This window comes from Chaetura pelagica, unplaced genomic scaffold (genome assembly GCF_000747805.2).
Source record: "Chaetura pelagica isolate M959 unplaced genomic scaffold, ChaPel_1.0 scaffold7, whole genome shotgun sequence".
Taxonomy (NCBI): domain Eukaryota; kingdom Metazoa; phylum Chordata; class Aves; order Apodiformes; family Apodidae; genus Chaetura; species Chaetura pelagica.
In genome coordinates this window covers 187124-210835 of record NW_009953920.1, presented here as the reverse complement: position 1 = coordinate 210835, position 23712 = coordinate 187124, and the positions used below count along the sequence as shown (strand labels likewise).

General features: G+C 37.4%; 1 protein-coding gene across 2 annotated transcripts in view; it reads left to right on the top strand.

The window, feature by feature from the left end:
* Positions 1 to 23712, top strand: part of VPS41 (vacuolar protein sorting 41 homolog (S. cerevisiae)) — a 95068-nt gene that overhangs the window by 44614 nt on the left and 26742 nt on the right. For both annotated transcript variants that reach the window (XM_010001515.1, XM_010001516.1), the window contains 6 exons: positions 6937 to 7056; positions 10240 to 10386; positions 11552 to 11618; positions 19133 to 19230; positions 21599 to 21728; positions 23426 to 23541. In XM_010001515.1, coding sequence (XP_009999817.1) covers positions 6937 to 7056; positions 10240 to 10386; positions 11552 to 11618; positions 19133 to 19230; positions 21599 to 21728; positions 23426 to 23541 — 678 coding nt within the window. The remainder of the gene's footprint in view (positions 1 to 6936; positions 7057 to 10239; positions 10387 to 11551; positions 11619 to 19132; positions 19231 to 21598; positions 21729 to 23425; positions 23542 to 23712) is intronic.

Genomic DNA, 23712 nt, shown 5'->3' with positions numbered 1-23712 from the left:
CCTTCATATGTTTATACAATTGCTTAACTAGGCATGTATTTGAGTCCTTTAAGAGCAGTTTTTCTCTAAATGGTATTATGAGCTAATTAAACACTTAAAAATTGTTTGCTTACTTAAGCACTAGTTTTTAAAAGTAAGAAACTTTCATTAATCTTGGGATAATATAATTACCTTCTATGTGCGCTGGAATGGCTTTTTTTCACCCATTAAAAAAAAAAAGAAGGAATACAACCTGTGCCTAGAAAAAGGAAAGGTATTGTAGAAACATTTACACAATCACAGAGAGAATCAATAGGTACCATACTAAATAGAGGCACTTCCCTGCTCCTCTCCCCTTTATCTCTGCAATTAACTACAGCACCATTGCGATGACTTGGCAGATGATGGTAACCCTGAAATAATAACAGTGTATATTGTAAATAACAGGGCATTCCTTTCCAGAGCAGAGAGTAGACCTTCAAAGCAAGGGAAAAGACAAATACCGTGCTATTGAAGGCCATAACCCTCTACTGTTTAAAAAAGGGTCTAATCTTAAAAAATAACAGGGTAAAAGCCAACTAAATGAGGGTGGTAAAGCTGAAAACAAGGTGTTCTTTGTTTAACCATTAGAGTGCTGGTCTTTCTCAACACGTCAACTAAATGAACGTTATTGCGAAGTCCAAGAATCCATTATATCCAGAGGGTTAAAGAGGCACAACTAACAAAGGGAGAAGACTGAAGGTGTTTTCAGTTCCTAAGTCAAGGTATCAGCTGCTGCATGTTGTGTAAAGATAAGGAGAGCAGGACAACTTGAGGTTTCTTTCTTGGCAGAGGCACTCATGAGACTCCCTATTTCATGTTTTGATTAACATCAATAACCAGACACAAAGGTTTTTGTAGTAGAATTCCTGAGAGAGTGAATCCTCTGGAGTGTTTGAGTCACTCTGCTGTATGTGTAGTAATTAAGGTATTTGGGGCACTTCTCTACCTAGCATGGTAGTAGAAAGCCTGCACAATTAAGCAAATTAATTCCGAAGCCAGCACAGGAATAGGATATTCAGTATCTAAAATTACTCGGCCTCCTCATTTGCCTAGGACATACATTTTGTATAATAAGTGATGATTTGAGTGTCCCATCTGAAACATTTCAAGGGCCAGGGAAACAACATAAAACGGAAAATTTACCTTGTGATTGTCAGCAATCATATCTTTATAGCTGTGTCTATATCTACATAATATATTTCAATTTCATATATATTTATATAGTGGAAATGGATTTAAAAAAATTTTAATTAGGTTTGTATTTCTTTTGCTTGGAGAAGGTAGACTATAAAAACTGGTTTTCAAATGCATCTGTGTCTGAATATATTTGTCCTCCTAGAATTGGCATCTATGCCTATGCTTAAGCATTAAACTTTTTTGTCTCATGTAAAAGCAGAGAGAACTTAACGTTATCAGGGAAAAATGTCTTGCTGTAAAAAAACAAACAAAAAAACCCCAACAAACAAAAAAAAACCAACACAAAAAACCAACAACAAAAATTAAACAAATAAAAAACCCACATGAAATCCTATTTCAATCTTGGAATCCTGGGTTGGACCCACCGTGTTTCCTGCCTGAGATGAGAAACAAGATGGTCTAAAGCCCTTTCCACTTCCAGGTGGGGAGCATCATCATATACAAAGAAGGATAGTGGTTGTGAACAGTGCACAGAGCAGGAAAAGAAATAGCATTGTTGGGGATCTGCAACTGCTGTTATGGGTAATGAAATCTGTATGTTAAAGTCAAGTCTGCTAGGGAATGTCTCAGATACTTTTTTTTTTTAATTGTCTGCTTTTTAGTGTCAGCAGATGCACTTTGCTTTGTGAGTAAGTAGATGACCTTTACCTCTGAACCCTATGATATGTACTTCATAATAACTGGTTGGACTACTTTGACAAATTATTAAATTGTCAGGATGCTGTTTGCAGCATAGTCCATTTTTAGAAAGCAGATAGTCAGCTGTTTGGCATTATGTTGGGTAGAAGAGTACCAGACAAGAAAGGCAAATTGCTTTGTAAGCTATAAAATGTCAGTCAGAATACTCAAAGGTCTGGTTTAAGTGAAGAAGGAGTAAATAGTATGGCAATTTCTGTCTATGCATTGGATAATTTACCATAAGCAGAAAACAAAGTGTAGCAGCAAGGAAGCCACAATAACACATCTGCCATTTGCTTGCTACGATGTATAATGCCCGGATGTATCCCCTATTGTTGAGCCTATGAGCCTTTGGTGTGTAGTGATGTGCTGTTTGCTTAGTAAGGAGATTATTTTGCTTACATTTCTTACTATTATTTGGGTGTGCATTTCTTCTTTATCATGAAAAAGCATTCTCCCTGTGCTGTAACAAATTTGATTTGTGTATAGAGAGAATGGATCATAGTCCTGTGTATGTGTGATCTGTAGTTCTGTGTATTTTGAAAATGTCTGAGTGGAAGACTTTCCATTGCCTGAGGTGGCAAACAAAGATGATGTAAATATATTAAATGTATAAAAGTTTGTGTCTCTGCCTGTAAGGCTGCAGGACTTGCTTTCCACAGTGTTAATTCTGTAGCTATTTATGAATAGGTGACAGCTGGAATCTAGCAGTTGACTTATTAAAAGTACTGCCTAATAAAAGTTCTATGGCATTTGTTGGTATTAAACTTCTCCAGATTTCTAGTTGGGCTGTCCATTAACTGCAGCAGCAGCTCCCAATGCTGTTTTTTCCTGCCACTGCCTCCTTGCATGCTTTTCCTTGACTGCACCTCCTACCCTCCCCTCTATCCCACACCACAGCTGCTTAGACAAAAGCATTTTGAGACAATATTTTAAAAACTCATCTTCATTTGAAAACTTGAGGCTTACATTATGCTCTGATTTGTTTGAGCTCATCCAGTCCATCGCTGTTACAAAGAGAAGTGATAATTTTTTATTGTTGCTATGTATTTTCCTAGGGATGCAGGATTAAACAGTAAGTCTTCATGTGGCATGCTGTTCTGTGTTACTCTTGGGTATCTATTAATCTTGGCTGTGCCTGTAAATGTTAGTTTTATGCTGAAAACAATAAATATCTATAGTGATTACTTGTAACCATGGCAGTAGCATTTTAGGTTTTGCGATCTTGCGTGGCTGAGGGGAGAGCTGGTGACACAGGTGCCAAAAACAGAACAAGTTTCACAAGTAGGCCCATCTTCACGCTCAGGCAAACAAAGAGCAGGAGAAGGAAAATACTGGAGTTTTTTCCAAATTTTTATTTTGTGAAATAAAAAGTAATCTAAAAGTGCTGCAATAGAGGAAGAAAGGATGGCTCTTCAGTTTTAAATTTAAGTCTCAGCCTTTTTCTTCTGTAAAACTCCTCCAGATCTTTTCAGAGAAGGTGCTATGTTGAAGCAAAATGAAGATGCTGTGCATAGTGCTTCAGTAAAAGTGTGTTTCCTTTGAAACTTTTCACTGTGAGAAAAGACAGCTTTTATTTCAGTGTTTTGAAGGTGGTATTTGCTACTGGGATAAAATTGAATTGAATTACTTCACCATATTGATACTACCAAAGCTGCAATTATTGGCCTCTTTGTTCAGAGGATTGAAAATTCCTGTACTTAGTTAAAAGACTGGGATTTGGTGTAATTAGTGTTAATGCTAATTGCATGACAGGCTCCATTAAATCCAAGCCCTACTAGTCTCTTCAGCTGATACATTCTGAAATAGAGTTTTGAGTTATTTTTTGGAGGAGGTTAATCTCCTGTTAGAGAAAGATACAGAGATGTATTCATTAATCCAGGAGAATTAAATCCACTTGTTTTTAGAATCACAGTGTATCCTGTGGTGTCCTCTTGCATCATGTATTTCAGTGTGTCTGTTTTCTTAATGAGCCATTGGACAGGCATAAGCAGTTGAGAGGAGTCACAAAATAGTAAGCGGTGAACTACCTGAGGATTGCAATGTACTATGAAGGAGTGTTGGTGGGGATCCTAGATGTCAAAGTTTATTTTGTTTTAATTTAGGTGTATTATCATGTTGCGGTGCATGAAAGACATGCTGGAAATGTGTTCTATGCACTACTGTATTGTAACAAAGGACTAGAAGGATTTACCAGAGCAAATACAAAAAAGGGGAAATACAAACTGCATTGCAGAGAATGCAAGAAAGTGATTTTTGTGGCTGCTGTTGAAATATAAGCACTGTGAATGCTGACTGCCAAAATATGGGATTTATGGGAAATAAAGCCCTAAAATATTCTTCCTCTACCAAAAAGAGAGGGAGGGGGCAGGAGGAAACCCTCCAGAAACAATGGATTTTTGTTATGTGCCTAGCTTCTCTTGAAGTTTTAAATGGCCTTCTGGTGCGATAAACATTTCAAAATGAAGACAGAAAGGAAGACTAAGAAATAAATTAGGCTGCTTGTTTAGAGAGACACATTCGGTGAATAGCAGTTCCAAAACAGGTAACAAAGTTCTGGGTCAGTAACTCAGTTTCCAGGTGTTGTGGCTAGAAGAAGTAATAAACAAATCACTTTATGTATATTGATAAAATGCCAATGATTGCATTGCAAATAAATTAGTGTGTTTGTTGTTGGCGTCAGTGATGGACCTATTGCACTTGCTAGTATGACATGGGGAATTCTGGGTGCGGCAGTGATTCAGATTCACTTTCCATCTTTATTACAGGCAACACTGTTGTCTTCTGCCTTGCTCAGAGAATTTAATTAAGCATGTGCTTAGAATTGAGCACAAACTGAAGCAGAATTCTATTTATTTTTTTCTTACTGGTTGCTTTTCAGGTTATTTTCTTGTTATTTTCTATTCGGGTAGAGAATCATGAAAAAGTATGATGTTCACAAAGCATGAACAGTAACAAAATAGCTATAAAGTGTCATCTAATGCTTACTCTGGATCTTTCATGTAATAAATAAAGTTAAATCATTATTTAGTCACAAGCAGAAAAGATTCAAAGTTAATATAATTGAATTTAGCCACTTTTATCCTTTTACAATGTCCATGTCAGTTTCTCAGCCTTGTCCAGTGAGTCCTGATGAAAATACTAGGTATTTTCCTGTGGTCTTTATTGGACAGTATTGAAAGAAGCCTCTGGTTGGGAGTTTGTGAACTAGGAAAAAAACTAATTTTTAAGTCTGAATCAACATAGCACTTAGTTTTTAATGACATTCTCAGCTTCTGAGTGATACTAACAAGTTTGGGCTGAGGGTTTCTCCTGTGTTTCATGTCCACCTATCAGCCTGCCAATGGAAATTTCTCTGCATGTCACTGCCTTGCAAGTATAGATGTTACCTGCTTTCAGTGTTGTCTTGCCTTAGCTGCTATAAAATAGTGCATAGATTTGTTGAGTAGCCTTTACATATGTGGAAAAAACCCCATAATCTGTCTAAAAGGTGAACCTTCATGTGAGCTTTTTGAAGGATGCAGAGTAATTTTGACTGGGGTTAAAATGTGAAGGTATGCTTGAGTGAGGAGTTTGATATCTGTAGTGCACTTCAAGCAAAAGTTTCTGATAAGCCATGCTTGATAGCGACCGCGTTAAACTCTGGGAGAATATACTTGTCTTTTGCTGCCACCTTGTGGCTTTGGGAGAGAGGGGCATCTTGTGTAGTTGAAAAACTCCTTTGCTAAAAGATGTTATTTTAAACAGTCAGTGTCTTATAATTTTATGTATTCATGCAACTATGTATAAAAAAAGCATGAAAAGCTGGATCTTAGGAAATATTAGCGACAAAAGTACTCGGCTTAGGTTTTAGCATGGTAAAAGCCCTTGTAGGTGGCAATTTTACGTCTCCTAGTGATCACTGCACTCAAGTGAGCTCAGGTTTGGCTTGTGTATGTGTCTCTGTGTTAGTATTCTCATGAAAAAGTTGACAGGCCTGATACCTTGGAGTATGATCTTCATAGATGCTTCAGCTTCCCTCCAAGTGCTACACTTTGCATCACTCGAAGCGAATGGCACCAGCAGAAATTTTTCACTAAGACAACAGTCGAACATTCCCCAACACTGGACACTTTTAAGACTCAGCTTGACATGGTGCTGGGCCATGTATCCAGTGTTTTTACCAAAAGAGGCTGGACCAGTTTATCTTTGAGGTCCCTTCCAACCTGGCATTCCTTCATTCTAAGAAGTGGTTCCATGGTATAATCCTATTAAGGAACTTCCTAAAACCATACAGAAACCTGTAGAAAAAGCTGGACTGTAACACAAACTATCTGCCTGGATCTGGGTTTTTCTTGGCTGCTGCAAAGCATTTTGTAACATCTCCTATGCATCTAGATATTCAAAAAAAACCTTTCCTATTTGCAGAACCATAGATTCTCAAACACAGAAGTTTCAGAATCAGCAGTGCTTGTGATACAGTGCAGTCTGCTTGTGTAGAACTGGACACACAGCATCTCTAAGAGCCCTGTACAAGGTCACGTAGTTCCACCTGGGGCCAAACAAAAGGCCAGAAACTTGGGGGTTTTCGAGAATTTTCCTTGACTACACCAACCCCACGGAATGCTTTTCCTGTCATCTGGTTTTAGGAGGGAAGAAGGAGCCTATTAGCAGATCAGTGAATAGGTGTGAAGTGGCCCGGTTTCTTTAATCAGCTTTCTGAAGTGTTGTCAATAGTGCTGAAGGCTTATGTTCTCAAATGCTTTAATTTCTTTATTCTTAACATGGAAATAATACTTACAAGTTCTCTGGAGAAACTTGATTGAAGGCCTGCTTATTAATACTTTTATTAAAGTAACTTGAATTCTACAGTATATAGGATTCCCAATGTATTTGTACTATGTGAAAATATTTTACAATATTTGCTTTTTGTTTTAGGATTGGTTTTTTTTGTTGCGCTTGAATCCAAGTAGGTTAAGTGATAATGAAACAAAAAAAGACCTCACATGTTTTCATGCAACACTGTGTCACAGAAATATTACTTGTTGCACTTCTTCATAGTTGCTGTTATTCGAGAGGGGCTGGATGAACAGATGGAAGCCTTCAGTTTTACATGAAGGGGAAGGAAATATAAGAAATGTAAAATGGAGAGGACACTTAATTGCTTGGGCTAATAATATGGTAAGTAATGTCACCTCTGTTAAATAAGCAAAAATACCGCTGCATTATACTGATATTTGAAATGTTTTGTTGTTAATTGCCAAAATATTACATTGAAAAATGGTGCATTTAAAGAATCAAATATAAAAGGCATTGAAGGATGGTGTTCTGGATCCCATTTCTTCATAGACTTTCCTTTTGGCGTTTCCTGCTGCAGTGTTCTCCATATGACTTCTATTTCTGAAGAAATTAAGAGAAGTACCTCTACATAATCATTGTTGTGGATGATCACTATGGTGCATTATTGTATAGCAGAGTTTTGACTAGTGCAATTTATTGAAGCAAACTGAGGAAGGAATGCCAATGTAACTCTTCTTTATATAAAAATAGAGCATCACCACCTCCCAAACCCCATTCCCACCCCACCTTAAAAACCTGTCTGTGTTTTGTATTTTGTACTGAAGTGGCATTCTCATATGCACTTCTAATGCTGCAGATTATAGAAATGACAGTAATAATTTCCTATTTTGGTAGGCCACTAGAAAAGTCTAGATTTAGGAGAAAATAGGCCCTTTTTGCTCTAAGTGTAATTCATATTTTAAAGGGGACCATTGCTTTCATGCTGAGTGTTGCATTTCACCTATCACTGTATATCTAATTGATAGGTCAAGGTCTGTGTTTTAAAGCTCAGCAGTGAAGGATATGTTTTGAAGTATGTATCACATCTAAATTCCAAAGCCTTATTTTAAAATGTGGTGAAAGTACTTCCAAAACACTAGCTTTTATCCTTCTGTTGTTTTTCCCTCCTGAAAGGAAGCATGTAATAAAATATTTTAAATCTGTTGTTCCTTTATACCTTTCAAAACCATTTTAATATGAAATTGTTAGAGGTGGACTTTGTTTATTTGTTTGCCTTTAATGACTTCATTAGAATTGAAAGTACAATGAGTGCTTGGTCGTCTTAACAACAGCTCTTTTTAATGGTTTTGTTCTCTTCAGAGCCTTACAATTAAAATATATATTCTAGGTGAATCTGCTGGGAATAGATAGGACAGTTGAGGAGAGCTATCCCTAGAGATGATGTGCCACATCAGAACACAGAATAGTAATAAAATGTTGAGAGCCATCTGTCAGAGACAAAAAGCCACGGTCAGGCCTATCTTTAAATGAAAAATGAAATGACACTTGCCCTCCAAAAGATTAATATATTTGGTTATTGGCCTTTCCCTTCCCCCTTTACCTTTTTAAAAAATTCTCTAGCAAGGCTTTGTGTTTTTTTTTTCTCTTTCTCGTAGAAGTTAGAGAAAATCTTGTATAGCCTTACTTCTTACTGTCTGTGTGTGGCTACTTAGATTTTATTTTCTTGCACCTTGTTTGGTTTGGATTTTTTTGGCACTATATATGTGAGCTTGTTTGACAGTGAATATTCTGAGATGGGGTTCCAGGTTATTTAGGCAAGGTCTGATTCTGCTTGTCAGATGCTCAGGTAGCTCCTGTTTGGAGCTGTGCTCTCTTCTCCTTCCTCTATGGCCATTTACAAACTGAGGCACCCATGGACCAAATCCTTAGAGGCATAAGGCTGCCTAGCTCCCCTCTGAACAGGTTTTAGGCTCCTTCATGATAGGAAGTTGACTCTGGAAGTCTTTTAACTGTAGAGGATCCTCTGCTCTTGGTTTGAAAGGCACTTGAAATGTAAGCTAGTCTATTCCATATAGGATTTGCTACCTTGTAAGAAAACAGGTGTGATATGGGTCGCTTTTATTTGAAAATCATCCTTGAAGACAAAGTGATAAGATTACTAAAAGACAACTTTATTAAAATGCAGTTCAAGCAAGATTGCAAATTTTGTGAGATGAGCTTAGAAAACACAAAGCGTAAGTACCTTGTTCATGTTACTCAGAGATCTGGGCTCTGTACATTGCAGATGCTCTGTGATAAGTTGTTTTCTGAAGCCTTGATGGCTGTTAACCTAAGAGATGCCAACAGGAGTGTGTTCCATGATCTCCCAGTTCTTCAGTTACAAAGATCACTGAAAAATAAACCCAACCCACCCCCATACCACTTAGTCCACACTCCTTGTGATTTAAAAAAAACCCAAACAACAGAAAATAAAGCACTAAAAAAAACCCCAAACCAAACAAAACCAAACAAACAAAAACCAAGCCAACCAACCAAACAAAAAACAAGCCTCCAAAAAATGGCTTAGACCACAACCCCCATGTTTAGACTCTTTGATGTATAAACAGTTGAATCTGGGGATTCCCCAGTTGAAGCTGGGGATATAGAAACCCACAGTGGGAGGGAACAGAAACAGCAGAGTAAACTTTTACATTGGTTTTGTCTCTTAGAAATATCCTAACATGGAATGGCATCCTGGATGCTGACCTTTCAAGGTCCCTTCTGTCCCCTTTTCTGTAATAATGAGAATTGTTTTTTTCTGCTCACTGAGCTTAAATGAAATATCTACTAAAATGCTTTTTTTTTTGGTTTAGGAACTAGTTTTTAAATCACTAAGTACAGGTCATTACTTAGCATGAAATTAATCTCCATTTTGCTATTGGAAAGGTTATAACTCACCTTTTCTAAATGACATAGCAAAAATCTGATGAATGGAACTTTTTTTTCCTCTCGCTCTCTTTCAAATGATTTTAATCTTCCCTTCTTTAAACTTTTTGTTCTTTAAGTTTAGGAAATTTCCTGAGGAGCCAGTGAAAAAATCTAAGGAGAATTTAAATATGCTTGCTTTTCTGTTTTGATATAATAGTGGAAATGCTTTTTTTTAGCAGTTCAGATTGCACTCATTCACATTAATGAGCTGTTGCTCACATCTTTCCTTTTTTCAAGGTGGAAATTTCTGCTTCTCTGCATGGGTTGTTGTGGAAGAGCTGGGATTTCTTAATTTCTCCAGTAATAGAATCAGCCTTCATCACTCCTTCATCACTGGATTTGCTAATCTGTCACTGATTCGCTTCTCGTATCTTTTCATTTGGCATGTGAATTAAAAATTTCTAACTTCATTCCTTTTGTCACCTCCTGAATTAGATAGGTCTTTGTATCAACAGCTTTTTCTGTTGGTATGCTCAGCCTTAACCTGCAACTTAGGCCATAAGCTGCTATGATTGCCTTAGCATACAAAATAATATGGGAAGTGGTGAATAGGAGTTTGTCATACTGAATAAAGTTCTCTTGTATTAAAACTTTCAGGGCGTGAAGATACTTGACATGATCTCCAAGCAAAGAATTACCAATGTGCCTCGAGATGACATAAGCCTTCGCCCAGATATGTATCCCTGCAGCCTTTGCTGGAAGGATAATTTAACGCTGATTATTGGCTGGGGAAATTCAGTAAAGGTGCAGTTACCTGTCGTTGTAATAAATGCTTGCTGTTATCACAGACAAATGGAGGATTATTTCTGAAAAGCAAAGACAATCGAAAAAAATAGAATTTGGTTTGACTACAGTGTGCAGAACTCCTGCTGCCATAGAAATGTCATTGTACTGACCCTCATGAGGAGGAGGAGGAGTGACAGACACCCAGCGGTCAGGCAGATCTCTGTGTGTGAGCATGCAGCGAATGTAATCCTCAGGGACACTTCTCTGTGCCTTGGAGAGATTTCCTCTTTAGAAAGCTTTTAGTGGGCTGTTGAGTTCATTTCTTTTGATTAGCATTAAGGAAGAGCAACTCATCATGCGTTATTTTGGGGGAGGACTGTTTTGGGGGCTGAGGAGGCTGTGACTGCTAAAACAGCCACATGATTTCGGTCAACCATAATAAAAAATGAGGCGGGCTGGGGGGACAGGCTGGTTAGGGTTTTGTTCTGCTTTCAGCAGGGAATTGGCATTTCAAACTTGTGCACTGCAGACTGGCTATGATTTGCTCAGACCAACACCTGACATGAGTTTGTTACAAGCCTGTTAGCTGTTTTCTAATAACAGACTGCTACATCACTGCACAGTCGGAAATTAAAAGTGCTTTGTAGGAGTAGATGGAAAGGGAGGGTAAAATGAGGTACGTGAAGCGTAAAAAGCTTTTGGAGCATTAAACTTGGAGTTTTACAAATGAAGAGGCTTGTCATAAGTTTGGCATCTGTCTTCCCTCTTTTGTTGTGCGTGCTTCACCACATTTGGGTGTTTGCATTTCATTGTGTGCTCTCCTCCTGTTATTGGAAGTTACAGTAGCGTGATGCAAAGTGTGAGAAGATACCAAAACTAAACTCACATATATGCTACTTTGAAGAAATCATAGTGGGCAGAGGTTATTAGATTTCTCTCATGTGTCCATCTTCCCCTCTCCTCTCCCAGTGTATTTATAAGGTTGTGGTCTACAGCTACAGCCCTTCTTTCTGGTTTCCTTCTTTAGTGATGCATCATCGCTGTTTTACAGCCAGTGTTTTTCAAAATACAGAAATGCATGTCCAAGAATGCCTCAGTAAGAAAAGGAGTTTCTGGAAAGAGTTAGTACAATTTCTGGAATTACAGGTTGTTCACCATAATGATCCCCATCTCTGTTTCCTAGATTTGCTCAGTAAAAGAACGGCATGCCAGTGAAATGCGTGACCTTCCAAACCGCTATGTGGAAATAGGTATGATTGTACAAATGCACTTTTTGAAAACTATGTAAGCATTAAAGGTCTTTTTTTGCATTCTAGCCTGGAAAAGCTGTTACAATTCAGAGGCAATATATAGTAGTAACGTGAGTGTCTTCTCATTTGCAGTTAGTGATGTTGTCATAATATTCACCTGCACAGTTTGTTTTAGGTATTTTGTGTTTGTAGAGAATCTTAAATTCTGTGATCTTTGTGTGAACAGTGGATGCCTTAACTTTCCCTTCATGCAGATCCCTACAGAGAACTTGGTTTTTCATCTTGGTTAAATGATGAGCAGTGTAGTAGTAAAGGAAAAAGATGTGCTACTTTATTTGGTTGTGTTGTTTGACTACACTGCTCATAACTGTTCTGTTGGGTTTTTTTAAACATCTCTTTGGTGTAGAGCTAGAAAACATATCTGAATTTTTGTTGCCTTTTTTGCTTCTGTATTTGATGTTCTCCTTGGCTTACTAATTTGTCTAGTTTAGGTGACATGAATAAATTTCATTATTGCTGATCAGTGGAAAAGGTCTTGACAAAATATGCATTAAGTAAAGCTAAAAGTGGAATTCAAAGGGAATTTGGAGGGAAAGAGAGCATATAAAAGAAAGGTCACAACTGTCTCTAGAAGCTTCTTCTGGAGAAAGAAAATATCTGCAAAGAGGTAGTGCTGGGAAGATAAACAGACCTACTGGCACTCTGCAGACTTAAGTGGACAACAGTTTGCAAACGTTGGTGCTTCCTTCTCTTGACTGTAATGACATGAGATTGTAGACAAGAGTGTTCAGGCAAGATCCTGCCTCATGTCAGATTAAAATGGTTCATGGCATAGGTGTATACTTTGCTTTCTAATTTCAGGAAATAATTGTTTTAAAATAACTCCAGAAAATAACTAGGAGACTTGTTAAATTCTGTAGGAACTCTGGATACTTAAGAGACAGTGGCATGCCTGACAGTTAACTGAGACCTGGAAGCAATTTGTTGTTTAAAGTTACGTGGCCCCAGCAGAATAACTAACTCTTGAATTTTAGGATATTGAGTGAGTTTAGTGAAGGAGAAATTCTCAGTTTTAGCCTTAGACCTTTTAAATAATATTTTCTATGTCTGTAAGTAGCTTTTAGAAAAGAATTAAATGAGGTTATTTACATGGGGACAAGTAAATAGAGGAACTTCTACTTCAGCTATAATGTGTCTACATGGAGGGAGTTAGTCTTACGTGACTCTCTACCGGAACTTCATTTTTAAAAAATAAAAATAAGAAGCTGTCATTGGGCTATTTAGGTGCAGATCTGAAGGTTAGGGATTTTTGTGGAAGTAACTTTTTCATCTCACAATTTTTAGCCTAAAATCTCTGTTTTTGAGGACTGGCATTTTATCTCGCTTAACCTGCTAATGACGTGCTTGGAATTTTTCTTTCTGGTTTCAGGTCGAAGCACTGAAACAGCTCTGCCAAATACTGTCAGCAGTGCTCATTGAAACATGATTTTAGGTTGGGAGGGAAAAGAGAGAGGCATTATTTGTACATCTTAATATAAGTTACAATAGCTTTTGACATAGTCACATAGAAGGTCTTCTTGAGAGCTGTGTGTTATGTCATAGTATCTATTTAAATTTTATTTCAACTTTTCTTTTCAAAGGCTTAGCTGGAAGGACTGATATTAATGGGCAGACCAGCAACCAGTGTAGTTTTTTGCAAGGTCATTAGTATCCTAAGTGGATGTATAAGCTCATACACTTTAAGAGTATAAAAAATTTATTCAAGGAAAGAATATCCTTCAGTGTCTGGGTAGCTGAATATCTTTCAGAAGTTTTGACTCAAAACATCTTGGCAATGTACTTATGAAAAATGAAACCTTTAACACAGTCTAACTTCATTCATGTCTAGTGGTGCAGGGTTTTTTGGTTTATTCTACCTGCTTTTACCATTTTGTACATGGAATGAAAAGTAGAAGTGGAGAGGGAGACTTCACAGTCACTCCTCTGCTCATCAGGGTAATACATATGAAGTCTATGACAAAACAGTGTTTTCTTATGCCTCAGCAATTTCAGATTTATGCTCTTGTAGACTTATTCTGAGGGCCTCAGACTTCCACAATAGTATCACAGTAAACTATGATGGCATTAGTAGATCATAAATATTTCTTCAGTGGTTTGCAGCCTGGTGAATAAGGAAACAGATCATCTGCCTTGTAAGTTAGGTACATAGGATCCTGTGTAACAAGGCGCTCCTCATCTTCCAATTCTGTATTGAGATGTAGCTTTACTTAGTCTTAGGCAGGAAATAAATATGCTGTCTGCTATGATGCTAAACTAGACAGTCCATAATATGGGAAAGTAACACCACTGAACTGTTCTAGCTGTTTTATTTTAAAGAAGATGATTACCTGTAAGAGAAATTAGATTAATTATGCAGTGCTTGAGCACTGAGATGTGTGTGGCATTTTATATGCTTCTTTCAGTATATTAACGATGCTTTTCTTCAGTAATATTTTCCATTGTCTCAGGTTGCATGTTCCAGTTCATTGCTTCTGTGGGTCTTCACTCAGTGTTGAAGATAAACTCCAGTTAAATGTTTCTATTTAGGTTTAAATGTATGTTAGCTGAGCAGATCCTATCAGTTTAGCTCTGTCAGCTACCGCTGTGAAGTAGTGTATTGATTAGAAAGTATTGGTATTGAATTACAGGCTTAACATGGACTAAATGCTGTTGTGATCCTTCTTAAGGAGTGCTTGACCTTTGTGCTTGCTCCTGATGTGTGTACAAAAGCTGTAATGCTGGACAGCTTCTGGTCTGAACAGGGAACCCTTCCTCAACTGAAGCCTGTGAGAGGGCTGGTTGCTAAAGAACTAATTAGCACTTTGCAGATAATATGATGTCTTTTCAAAGTGGGACAGGGCATCTAGTATTTGATGGCTTGTCAAGTACCTTAGGATTTTATATACTTTATGGAGAAGTACTTTATCTCTGCCTCAGTTACTCAGGTTTTTAATGATAGTGGAAAATAGAGATTAACACTGGAAGTCAGTGAAAGATTTTAAGTCAATTAGAGACTTCCAAGTCAATTTACTTTAGCCCAAATTTTATGAGGATCTCAGCTTAATTCCAGGTGCTAACCAGCCAGCAATGCCTCTTGAGCACTTGTCTCCTCTCTGCATTCCCCTAAATTCCCCACAAAGTAGAATTCTGGTTTAAAGATCACAGGTTTTGTGATCAACTTGTATAACGACACAGTTACATGTTTTGTAAGGCAACAGCTTGATAACTGCACAGCAAGTTATTACCAAGCACAGAGACTGCACATTTTTATCTGAAAAGAAAACATGGAGGTATTAATTTTTTTGTTTGTGAAGTGAGATACTGATTTCAACCATACCAACATTTTTCTTTTTATATAGATGGATCTAAAAGCTTAGTTAATGAATGTGTTGAGCAGGAAATTAGCTGTAACTAAAGGTCATCAACATTATACTGCTGATTTATACCAACTTTCACTGGATCAAGTCTGCTACACTCTGAGAAGCAAATTGCCAGTCAAAACTAGAGGAATAAAACCCAACCCATTTATATGGCTGGTTCCACTTAGACTTTTGCTCATCCTGTTTTGCCACAAGCCAAATTGATAATTTATACATTTCTTGAAAAAATTAGTAGAGTATCAGACTCCTGTATATTTTTCCTTTTGGTTAACAAAGTTTTCTCAGTTAAATGTGTAATGGAAAAAATGGTTTTTCAGAAAATCAACTTTGAAGCTTTGAAACTTAAGCTCCTCGCTTTCCAGTTGTCACCAAGGATAGCACAGGATTTCCTTAAAGGTTGTATGTGTCTATAGCTAGAGAGTTGTGCAGGCACTTGCCATATTTCTAAAGATGATTTTTTCATTGCTATGGGAGATGGAATAGGGTTAAGATTATTTCAGCATCATGGTAGTGCGTCTGTTTCTCACACCCTGATTGCTGGTTAAAACAGCAAATTGTAACACTGCTTACAGTAAAGAAAAACACACCAAAAAAACCCACATTTATCTAATTTAATTGAAAGAGTAGACCTCACTAGATGAATTATTACTGGCATAATGTGGCAGAGGGCTTTTTTCTTGTTGTGTCTAATTAGTGTGATACTATAATTGAGATAAATTGTTTTCATAGCAAAATTCTTGCTCCTTTCCAGTTTATATTGGCATCAAGTAGTAAGGCAACAGCTTTCAGTGACAGAGGCTTTACAGAGTTTTGATTTTAAGAGTAGATATTCAGGGTTGGTTTTTTTTGTTCAGTGATCATATTCAATTAACAGTATAATTTTCATTGCCCTGTTTTGCTTTAATGAAAATGCTCACCCTCTTTGCCATGTGGCATTCAAAGTTAGATATGGAATGATCGATTACTGAACCTTCTTGCAAACAAAAATTAATTTTAATATGACTTTTCCAACTATTTTTTATTATGAATGACAGCTTAAGTGATACTTGTATGGGGCCTTTTCTGGTCCTTTAGTTGGAACTGAATGCACATACTGTGGAAAAAAAAATAAATTCATTTTTCTATTTTATATCAAATGCAACTGCATGGACATTGTCATAGCTGATCAAAACATGCCATGTTGCAGCCTATTTTGTTTTGTATAAATAACCTAGCTCAGTAAAATTATGGATGGTGAAGATAACATCTTGAAAAAAAGGATATGCTGTACTGTGGCCTACAGCAGGGACTGCACATTTTGCAGATGTACCTGAAGTAGCTGGTTAAAAGGTAATTTGGGAATGCCTAGTGGCATCATCCCATCAGCTAACAGTGCACCAGATTTCTTGGTGACCTGGTTTGGTTTATGGTGCTTTGTAGCTCTGCTGCTGTTGATATACAAGTGGACTACCTACTAATTAGCTGTGTATTTGCTTTTCCATTTCTTTCTTACTTCATGTGCAATTTTAAAAAACAGTAAAATATTTTTTTCCTCAACACAGTAGATTTCTCGTGTTAATTCTCCGCATGCTAGTTCAGCTTCCTACTTACTTTCCCAAAAGACAATGTTGGAACCTTGGACCCATTGAAAACATGGCAAAAACCTGACTGTAAGCAGAATTTCACTCTGTAAATATGCAGTGGAAATTCAGGGGCTGCTTTTGAGTTTTGATTACATTAAATATATTTCTTTAGTTCACTGCATGTGTGTGGATCTTTAAATTTGAGAGAAAGCTGATTTATAGAGTTTGGGTAGCATATATTTTTATTTCTGTAGTGTGGTGTATTTCATATGTTTCTTTAAATGAACAACAAAAAAGATTTACAGGTTTCTTCTTTTTGCTTCCTGGTAATTTGTTTGACAGCTGTACATAGATGCTGAACATAGAGTAAATCCACTGTCAGCATACCTTCCATCTTCTTTTATGACAGGCATAAACATGTGTGACACATGGCCTTACCTCGGTCATTCCCATTTACTGCAATACTACATTTGTTTTAATTGTTTTGAATCCTTTTCAAATTAACAGCATTTCTGCAGTGCCTCTATATTGGATTTTTTGCCCCCCTTAATCACAACAAAGTGTCCAGACAGTAAGTCAAATTAACCTATTAGTGTTCATTGCAGTTATAACTTCTATAATTTTTTTTCAGTAGGACTTTTTTTATTAGCTGTATCAAAGGTTTTTATCAGGTCAAGAAACACAGTCTCTCCCAGCTATTCTTTGTTCAAGGCTGTAGCAGCAGAGCTCGAGCATTGTGTTTCAACAAGGCCTCTTGAGGAGGATGAGCTGAGAAAGCTGAAAGTGAAACCAAGGAAACTAAACTCCATTGAAAAACAAAACTTGAAGTGATTATTTTTGTTTATTTTTGTCTCACAGAACAGCCTACTGCTTGATCCTAAATACACCTTTACGTACACATTAAATACATTTTCATTGGCAAAGGAACTAAAGTTCTGATGAAAGTCAAAGAAACATGTATGGGTTTTTTTTTAATTGTCCCCATAATCTTTATAAATGTACCACTCACCACGCTGTTTTTTCCTCTCCAAATTCAAACCACAATGTTTTATATGCCTTTGAGAGACTTCTCTTGACTTTTTAAACCTGAGATGGAAGTTTATTTGCTTACCATTCTAGCCAGCATTATGGATTTTACTTTGTTTTTTCTTTCCCTCCTGCCTTCCATATTCTTTTAAGTTGCCAAATGCTAAATTGTAAATTGGGAATAAGTTATATTATGTAGATGTTTCTGACATGGTTTGTTTAAAATCATCACTCAGAGCAGCATGTGACACAGTCGAAGTAATCTCATCAGTCTTGTAGGCTAGAACAAAATAATTATGTCCAGGATTACAAATGTCAACCTATTCTCTCCTAGAATAGATGGAGTGCTCTACCCTTGTGCTGTGCCTTGGTTCCCCAGCGATGTCAAAGTGTCAGCACTCATTAAGAGAAAAACAATATTTGCTTATTCATTGAGAGACAGGTGTCAAATCTGTACTTCACTTTAAAGGATTTTTTCTCCTTTAGCAGGCGGACGATTATTTCTCCTGTTCCTTCTTATTACCTTAGCTAAAGAAAATTATCTTTACATTTAGTGTCATTACGCTGCTTTATCTGTTTGCTTTGCTAACTAGTAAACAGTAGAAATTAAGTCATATAGCGTGCTAAGCAGCAAGCAAGGAAACTTTTTTTTCTACTTACACTTGTGTTCTCCTAAAACCATATTTTGGGAGAAAATAATTATGCATCCCATACTTTAATAAAAACTTACTTATTTTTTTTTTCTAATATTGGTACTTGGATGACACCTCTTTTGGGCCTTATGAGAGGTGAGCCCACAAAAAGGGCTTACCAGATGTTAAATGCCTGCACTCCAAATCTTTTCCCAGGGCAGAGATCTGCTTTAATGAGCCTTTTTGTAAATACAATGCTTCTCTCTTACTTTCTCAAAATAATTGTCATGTAACTGTCTCAATTTAAAACTGATTTTAGGAAATTACGGGTTTGGTTTTATAAACAAGAAAATGGACTGTTTAGCTGTATGTTTTCTTTGTAATGCAAGTATCTCAAAAACTTTCTGTTATTTTTAAAGGGATAATCAATAAGTAATGATCTTTTGTGTTTTCATGTATCATACCAGTCGGTGTAGCCTCTGTGATTTTCATGACCACATGACTTGCTGTGAATATGCAAACCAGTGGCCATGTTCCATTTATTACCTATTTTATTTGGTTTGCTTCCTTTTTTTCAGTGTGATTACTGAAAATCAGGCTGACCATTCATTTTGAATGTTTCACATCTAGCCTGTCCTGGAGCACAAACATTTCTCCTTGCAAGCTTTAATGGAATGTAATCTGTTAAATGTGATTTTTCATCTTGCTGATGCAACTGGAAAGACTGTGGGTTTGTTATGTGTATGGAGTCTCGTGTCTCCGAAGTGCTCCTGCTGGCTGTTGATGGCCACTGAAGATCAGTTCTGTGTTTTGCTTGGGGAATGGTTCATACACATTAATTTATTTAACCATCTGTTGTCTTTCCTGTTTTTCAGTTTTCCAGTTTGACACTGAATTCTATATCAGTGGGCTTGCCCCTCTCTGCGACCAGCTTGTTATACTTTCATATGTAAAGGAGATTTCTGAAAAAACGGTAATTGTTTTTATGTTGGGAGTTTCTTCACATCGCTAAACCGCTCTGTGAGTTGGGCCTGAAACTAGTCACGCAGATCAGATTATCTGTGAAAAAATTTGTATTCCCTGGTAGTGAACAGTGCTTGAATCTTCTCTCACCTATAAAAAAAGGTCAGTGGAGGTGCTGTTGAAGACTAATGTACTTACCTTGCAAAAGTCCTGTCTGGATTCCTTTATTTCTTGAAGGAGGCAGAGAAGGTCTTAATAGTCCTCTCTCCACTTTCTTTCCTTTTTTCCCCCCCCTCCCTGTTTTTATCTCCTTTTCTCTCATTCTATCTGCTATTTCTACACCAGAAGAAAAGTATAATTTTTTAGCTATAAGAGGCTTGCTGACACTCCATTAAGATGCAGAAGAAATCCAAGCAGCGAAGTTGATCAACTCAAGCAGTAAGAGTCACTGTGGTGAGGGCGAGATGCACAGTTGAGAGCAAGTGGCATCATTGTCTCCCTTCCTTCCAATACCTTTAGTTGTGTACACCCAGATGTGTGTGTAGATAGGTAGAAATTAGAATTCATGTCAGTCGTTATTATTGCATGTGGGCAAGTGCCATGTCTGTCTCCAACATTTATTTCATATTGCCAAATAAAAGGCAAGGCAGTGGAGGAAATCCTTGAAGTTGCAGAGTGAGAGTGGCAGGTGCTCTTGATCATCTCTTTGATAGTATATCTGCATTAGACAACCATCACCATAGTAACCCTAAGCAACTGGGTGCACAAGTTGCTAGGCAATGAAATGCTGTAGGTTCAAACAAATGCTCGAGCCTGCTGAAATCAATAGGGTTAGCTTCTAGCTCTGCTGCAGGATGTCAGTTCTTTATTTTTTTATTTATGCTAAGGAGAAAAGTAATGTCACAGCAGTGTTTCCCAAGAGGACTGATACACTAGACCTCTAATGTGCGAGGGTTCGGGGGGGAAAAAAAAAGAGGCAAATAAATGGGATAAGGAAAGGAAAAGAAGATATGGGTTGAAATGCTGAGGAGCAAGGAAATGGGGAGGCTGCTGTTAATGAAGTCGTAGCATGGAAAAGGAGCTAATACAAAAGAGGTAGTAACTGATAAAGGTTGAAGTTATTCTAGCAGCTTCAGGAAAGAAAGAAAAAAAGAGTTTCAGCTGATACGGTAATGGTACACAGGAAAGACATGGGGGTTTTTTCGTATATTTGCTTCTAATTAGTCCTTTAATCAACTCTGAATGCTGGACTTCAATAACTTTTTAGCCCTCTGGGTGACTCTATCAAGGAAACAAATGTTCTCTCCTTCCTGACACCATGTCAGTGCCATGGTGTGGTGAGAACCCCTCTGTTAATGTCTTGGCTTTGTTGAGCCTGAGCTGCCTGAGCCTGCAGCAGAAGTTCAGGTTGCTACAGATGTTGTTGGCTTTTGGGGAACATTGTTTTTTCGACACTTGATTTCACAGCTTTCAAATGGCAGCTTCCTCCTTGTTACAAATTGGATCAGAATCAGACTTACTGCTTGCTTGCTTTTTTTGGTTAAAACTTGAAAACAGTTAAATTGGTAAAAGACCTGAGTTGTGTTGCTGCCAAATACATAAGCTAGAGCTGTGTAAATCTACTTTGTATGTCTTCTCACTCTTTCATTCTGTATTTTGTTATAATTCACAAGCAGAAGTAGAAAATAAAGAGATTGCTTCAAACCTCGACTTACGAAAGATACAGCTAGTTGAAGGCAGCAGTTTCCCTTGGATAGAAGATGCAAGTCTATGATGTTGTCTTACCATAACCACTACATTGTACTTGAAACTTCATGTTACTCTTAAGAACATCAGCATAGCAGATTAATTTTTTCCCTACTACTGCTGGACACTTTCAAGTGCAGACTTAAACATGAGCTAAAAAACCCTAAGTTCATCTTTGTACTAGAATATCAGTGATTCATAGAGCTCTGTCCTTCTGAGCCTGAGTCCAGCTGAGAATGTGTCTCAAATTGTTTTGTTTCTTGAATGCTCTGCTTAATGATTATCTGCAATAGCCCTGAAAACTTCTGTGACCACAAGCAGAAAAAGAGTGAGCAAACTCAGGGGAAGGATTTGACCTGTGTCTTGTCTAAACCTCCTTTCTCTGCACAGATCTCTTCAAGGGAAGCAAGCCAAGAGCAGCAGTGACTTCACTTTGTGTATCAGGTGTAGTTACAGCTACTCTGTGGAGCAAAGCTTTGCAGTGGGTATGGTTCACAACTGAGTACTCAGTACAAAGTACCTTAGGGAATTTTTGCTGTTGTTTAATTTCAGCCTTGTTTGTAGATGACCATCAGTTGGCATTGCTAAGGTAAATCCTGTAGGATATAACTAAGATGATTGTGTTTCTCTAGGAACTGGAGTGTTGTGCAAGGCCTAGACTGGATATTGTACAACCCCTACCTGAGTCCTGTGAAGAAATATCTTCTGATGCACTAACAGTACGAGGATTTCAGGAAAATGAATGTAGAGATTATCATTTAGGTTGGTGTTACTAATATTCTTTTGTTTTCATAACTTGGTTAAAAAGATTGCTTGGGGAGGACTCAACCTCCTTTTTCATTTTTTGGTCATCTCTGTAAATAACTGTCTGTACCCGATTATGACATGGACATATTAAGTGAAAATACACAAGAAACAGTCATATGAAGTAAAACACGTGTGTATTTAAACATCATGGTTTGTATTGTTGCCTATTAAGACAGACATATTGGGGAAGGCAGAAATACAAATCTTTTGTAGTGTCTAGTATTGTGGAAGGAAGTATTTTTTATGGAGATGCATTCAGCACATGAGCTGTGGGGGCTCTTTGGAGACAGAAGACTTCAGGAATAGTGAAATTAGTGATACAATGTCATGGAAGAGCTGCTCTAGAGTCAAAGATGGAATAAATATCACCTCAAAAGTAACACGTATTTGGATCACCTTACAAGGGGCTCACTGTTATTTAGCCTCCCTGAACAGACAAAGCTATTGGCATATAACAGCCCCCAGAATGGTAAAATGTAATGAATAGAAACTGGAGTTTGGCAAGTTCAGCCCAGAAGACACATGTAATTATGTAGCAGGCAGGGAGATTAAGCCCTAGCACAATATATGCCAGAATCTTTTAAATAAGATGGGATGGTTTTCTGATATATGTGTTGTAGTGCAGAAAGATGCATGGCAAAGCTGATGCAGAATTCCTTGGTGAAGATTATATAGCCTATGTTACACGGAAACATTCCTTCTGGCATTTAAAATCCATGAATCTCATTTTTAAGCATCTTCTCTGGCAGCACTCTTCAAATCATAGGCATGTCAGGCCTCTTTGTGTACATCAATGCCCTTAAGCCACTAGAAATACAGTGTATCTCCTCCAGATCTCCAAAACATCTCTGCTACCATCAGTAGAATTGGAATTTCTTTATACCTGTCCCTAAGCAGAACATTGATGCCCACAGTTGTACTTTTATACTTAATGAATATTCTAAGTCTAAATTTTTGGATGGCTTTAAAACAAGTTTTATTTTGTGGATTGCTTATCAGTTCAGGAGTGATTTGCATGCATGTATAGATACAGATAAAAGATGGAGGATGGTTTTCCTTCCTCTATCTACAAAATATTGATGGTGGTTTTTTGTGGGTTCTGTGGAAATAATAGCCATTCTGAACAGTCATCTGTGCTTGATTTTACCTTTAAGTACATTTTTACTTTTGAGCTTACTCAAAAACAAAGGCTTATGGTATAAACAAATGCATTATACATATAACCTTAACTTATAGCATTGCAAATGCATTGCTGTAATGATGTGCTGTGTCCCCAGGGGTTATGGCATCTATCATTTATGCTTTTGATGGCCTTGACCTTGATGGGGAGGATAAGTTTATTGCTGGCTATGTAGTGTAATAGTCCTCTAAAAGTATAATAATGTGTTCTAAACCATCATAAAGTTTACACATAGTGGATGAATCAGAATTTGCAATAAGCTGTAGTGATTTTTTTTTGAAAGCTGTTTTGCCATTTAAACCAGTTTTAATTTATTGGAGAATACAGCTTCCCAAACAGGCATGTTCTGCAGGAGTAGCTTTGCTGTCTTCCTTGTATCTCCTCTTTTTAAATTCCCCTCAAGGGTGTACTAAAAAGCAGGGCTTTACTTAAGGAACATATAATAATAATAAAACTGTGTATGCATTTGCAGAGTATTCGGAAGGTGAATCACTTTTCTATATCATCAGCCCAAGAGACGTGGTTGTTGCTAAAGAGCGGGACCAAGATGACCACATTGACTGGCTTCTTGAAAAGAAGAAATATGAAGTAATTTTTACATCATTCTTTTTCTGTCAGACTTTCCTGGTTTGGAAGGTGGGGTGGGATGATGAACTTTGTTCAGTCCTTTGGATAGGATAGTTTCTGTTCCTGCAGTCAGGGACTAAATGCTTGTGAGGGGTAGGTGTTGACTATACATCTCTCCATCTCTCTGGAGAG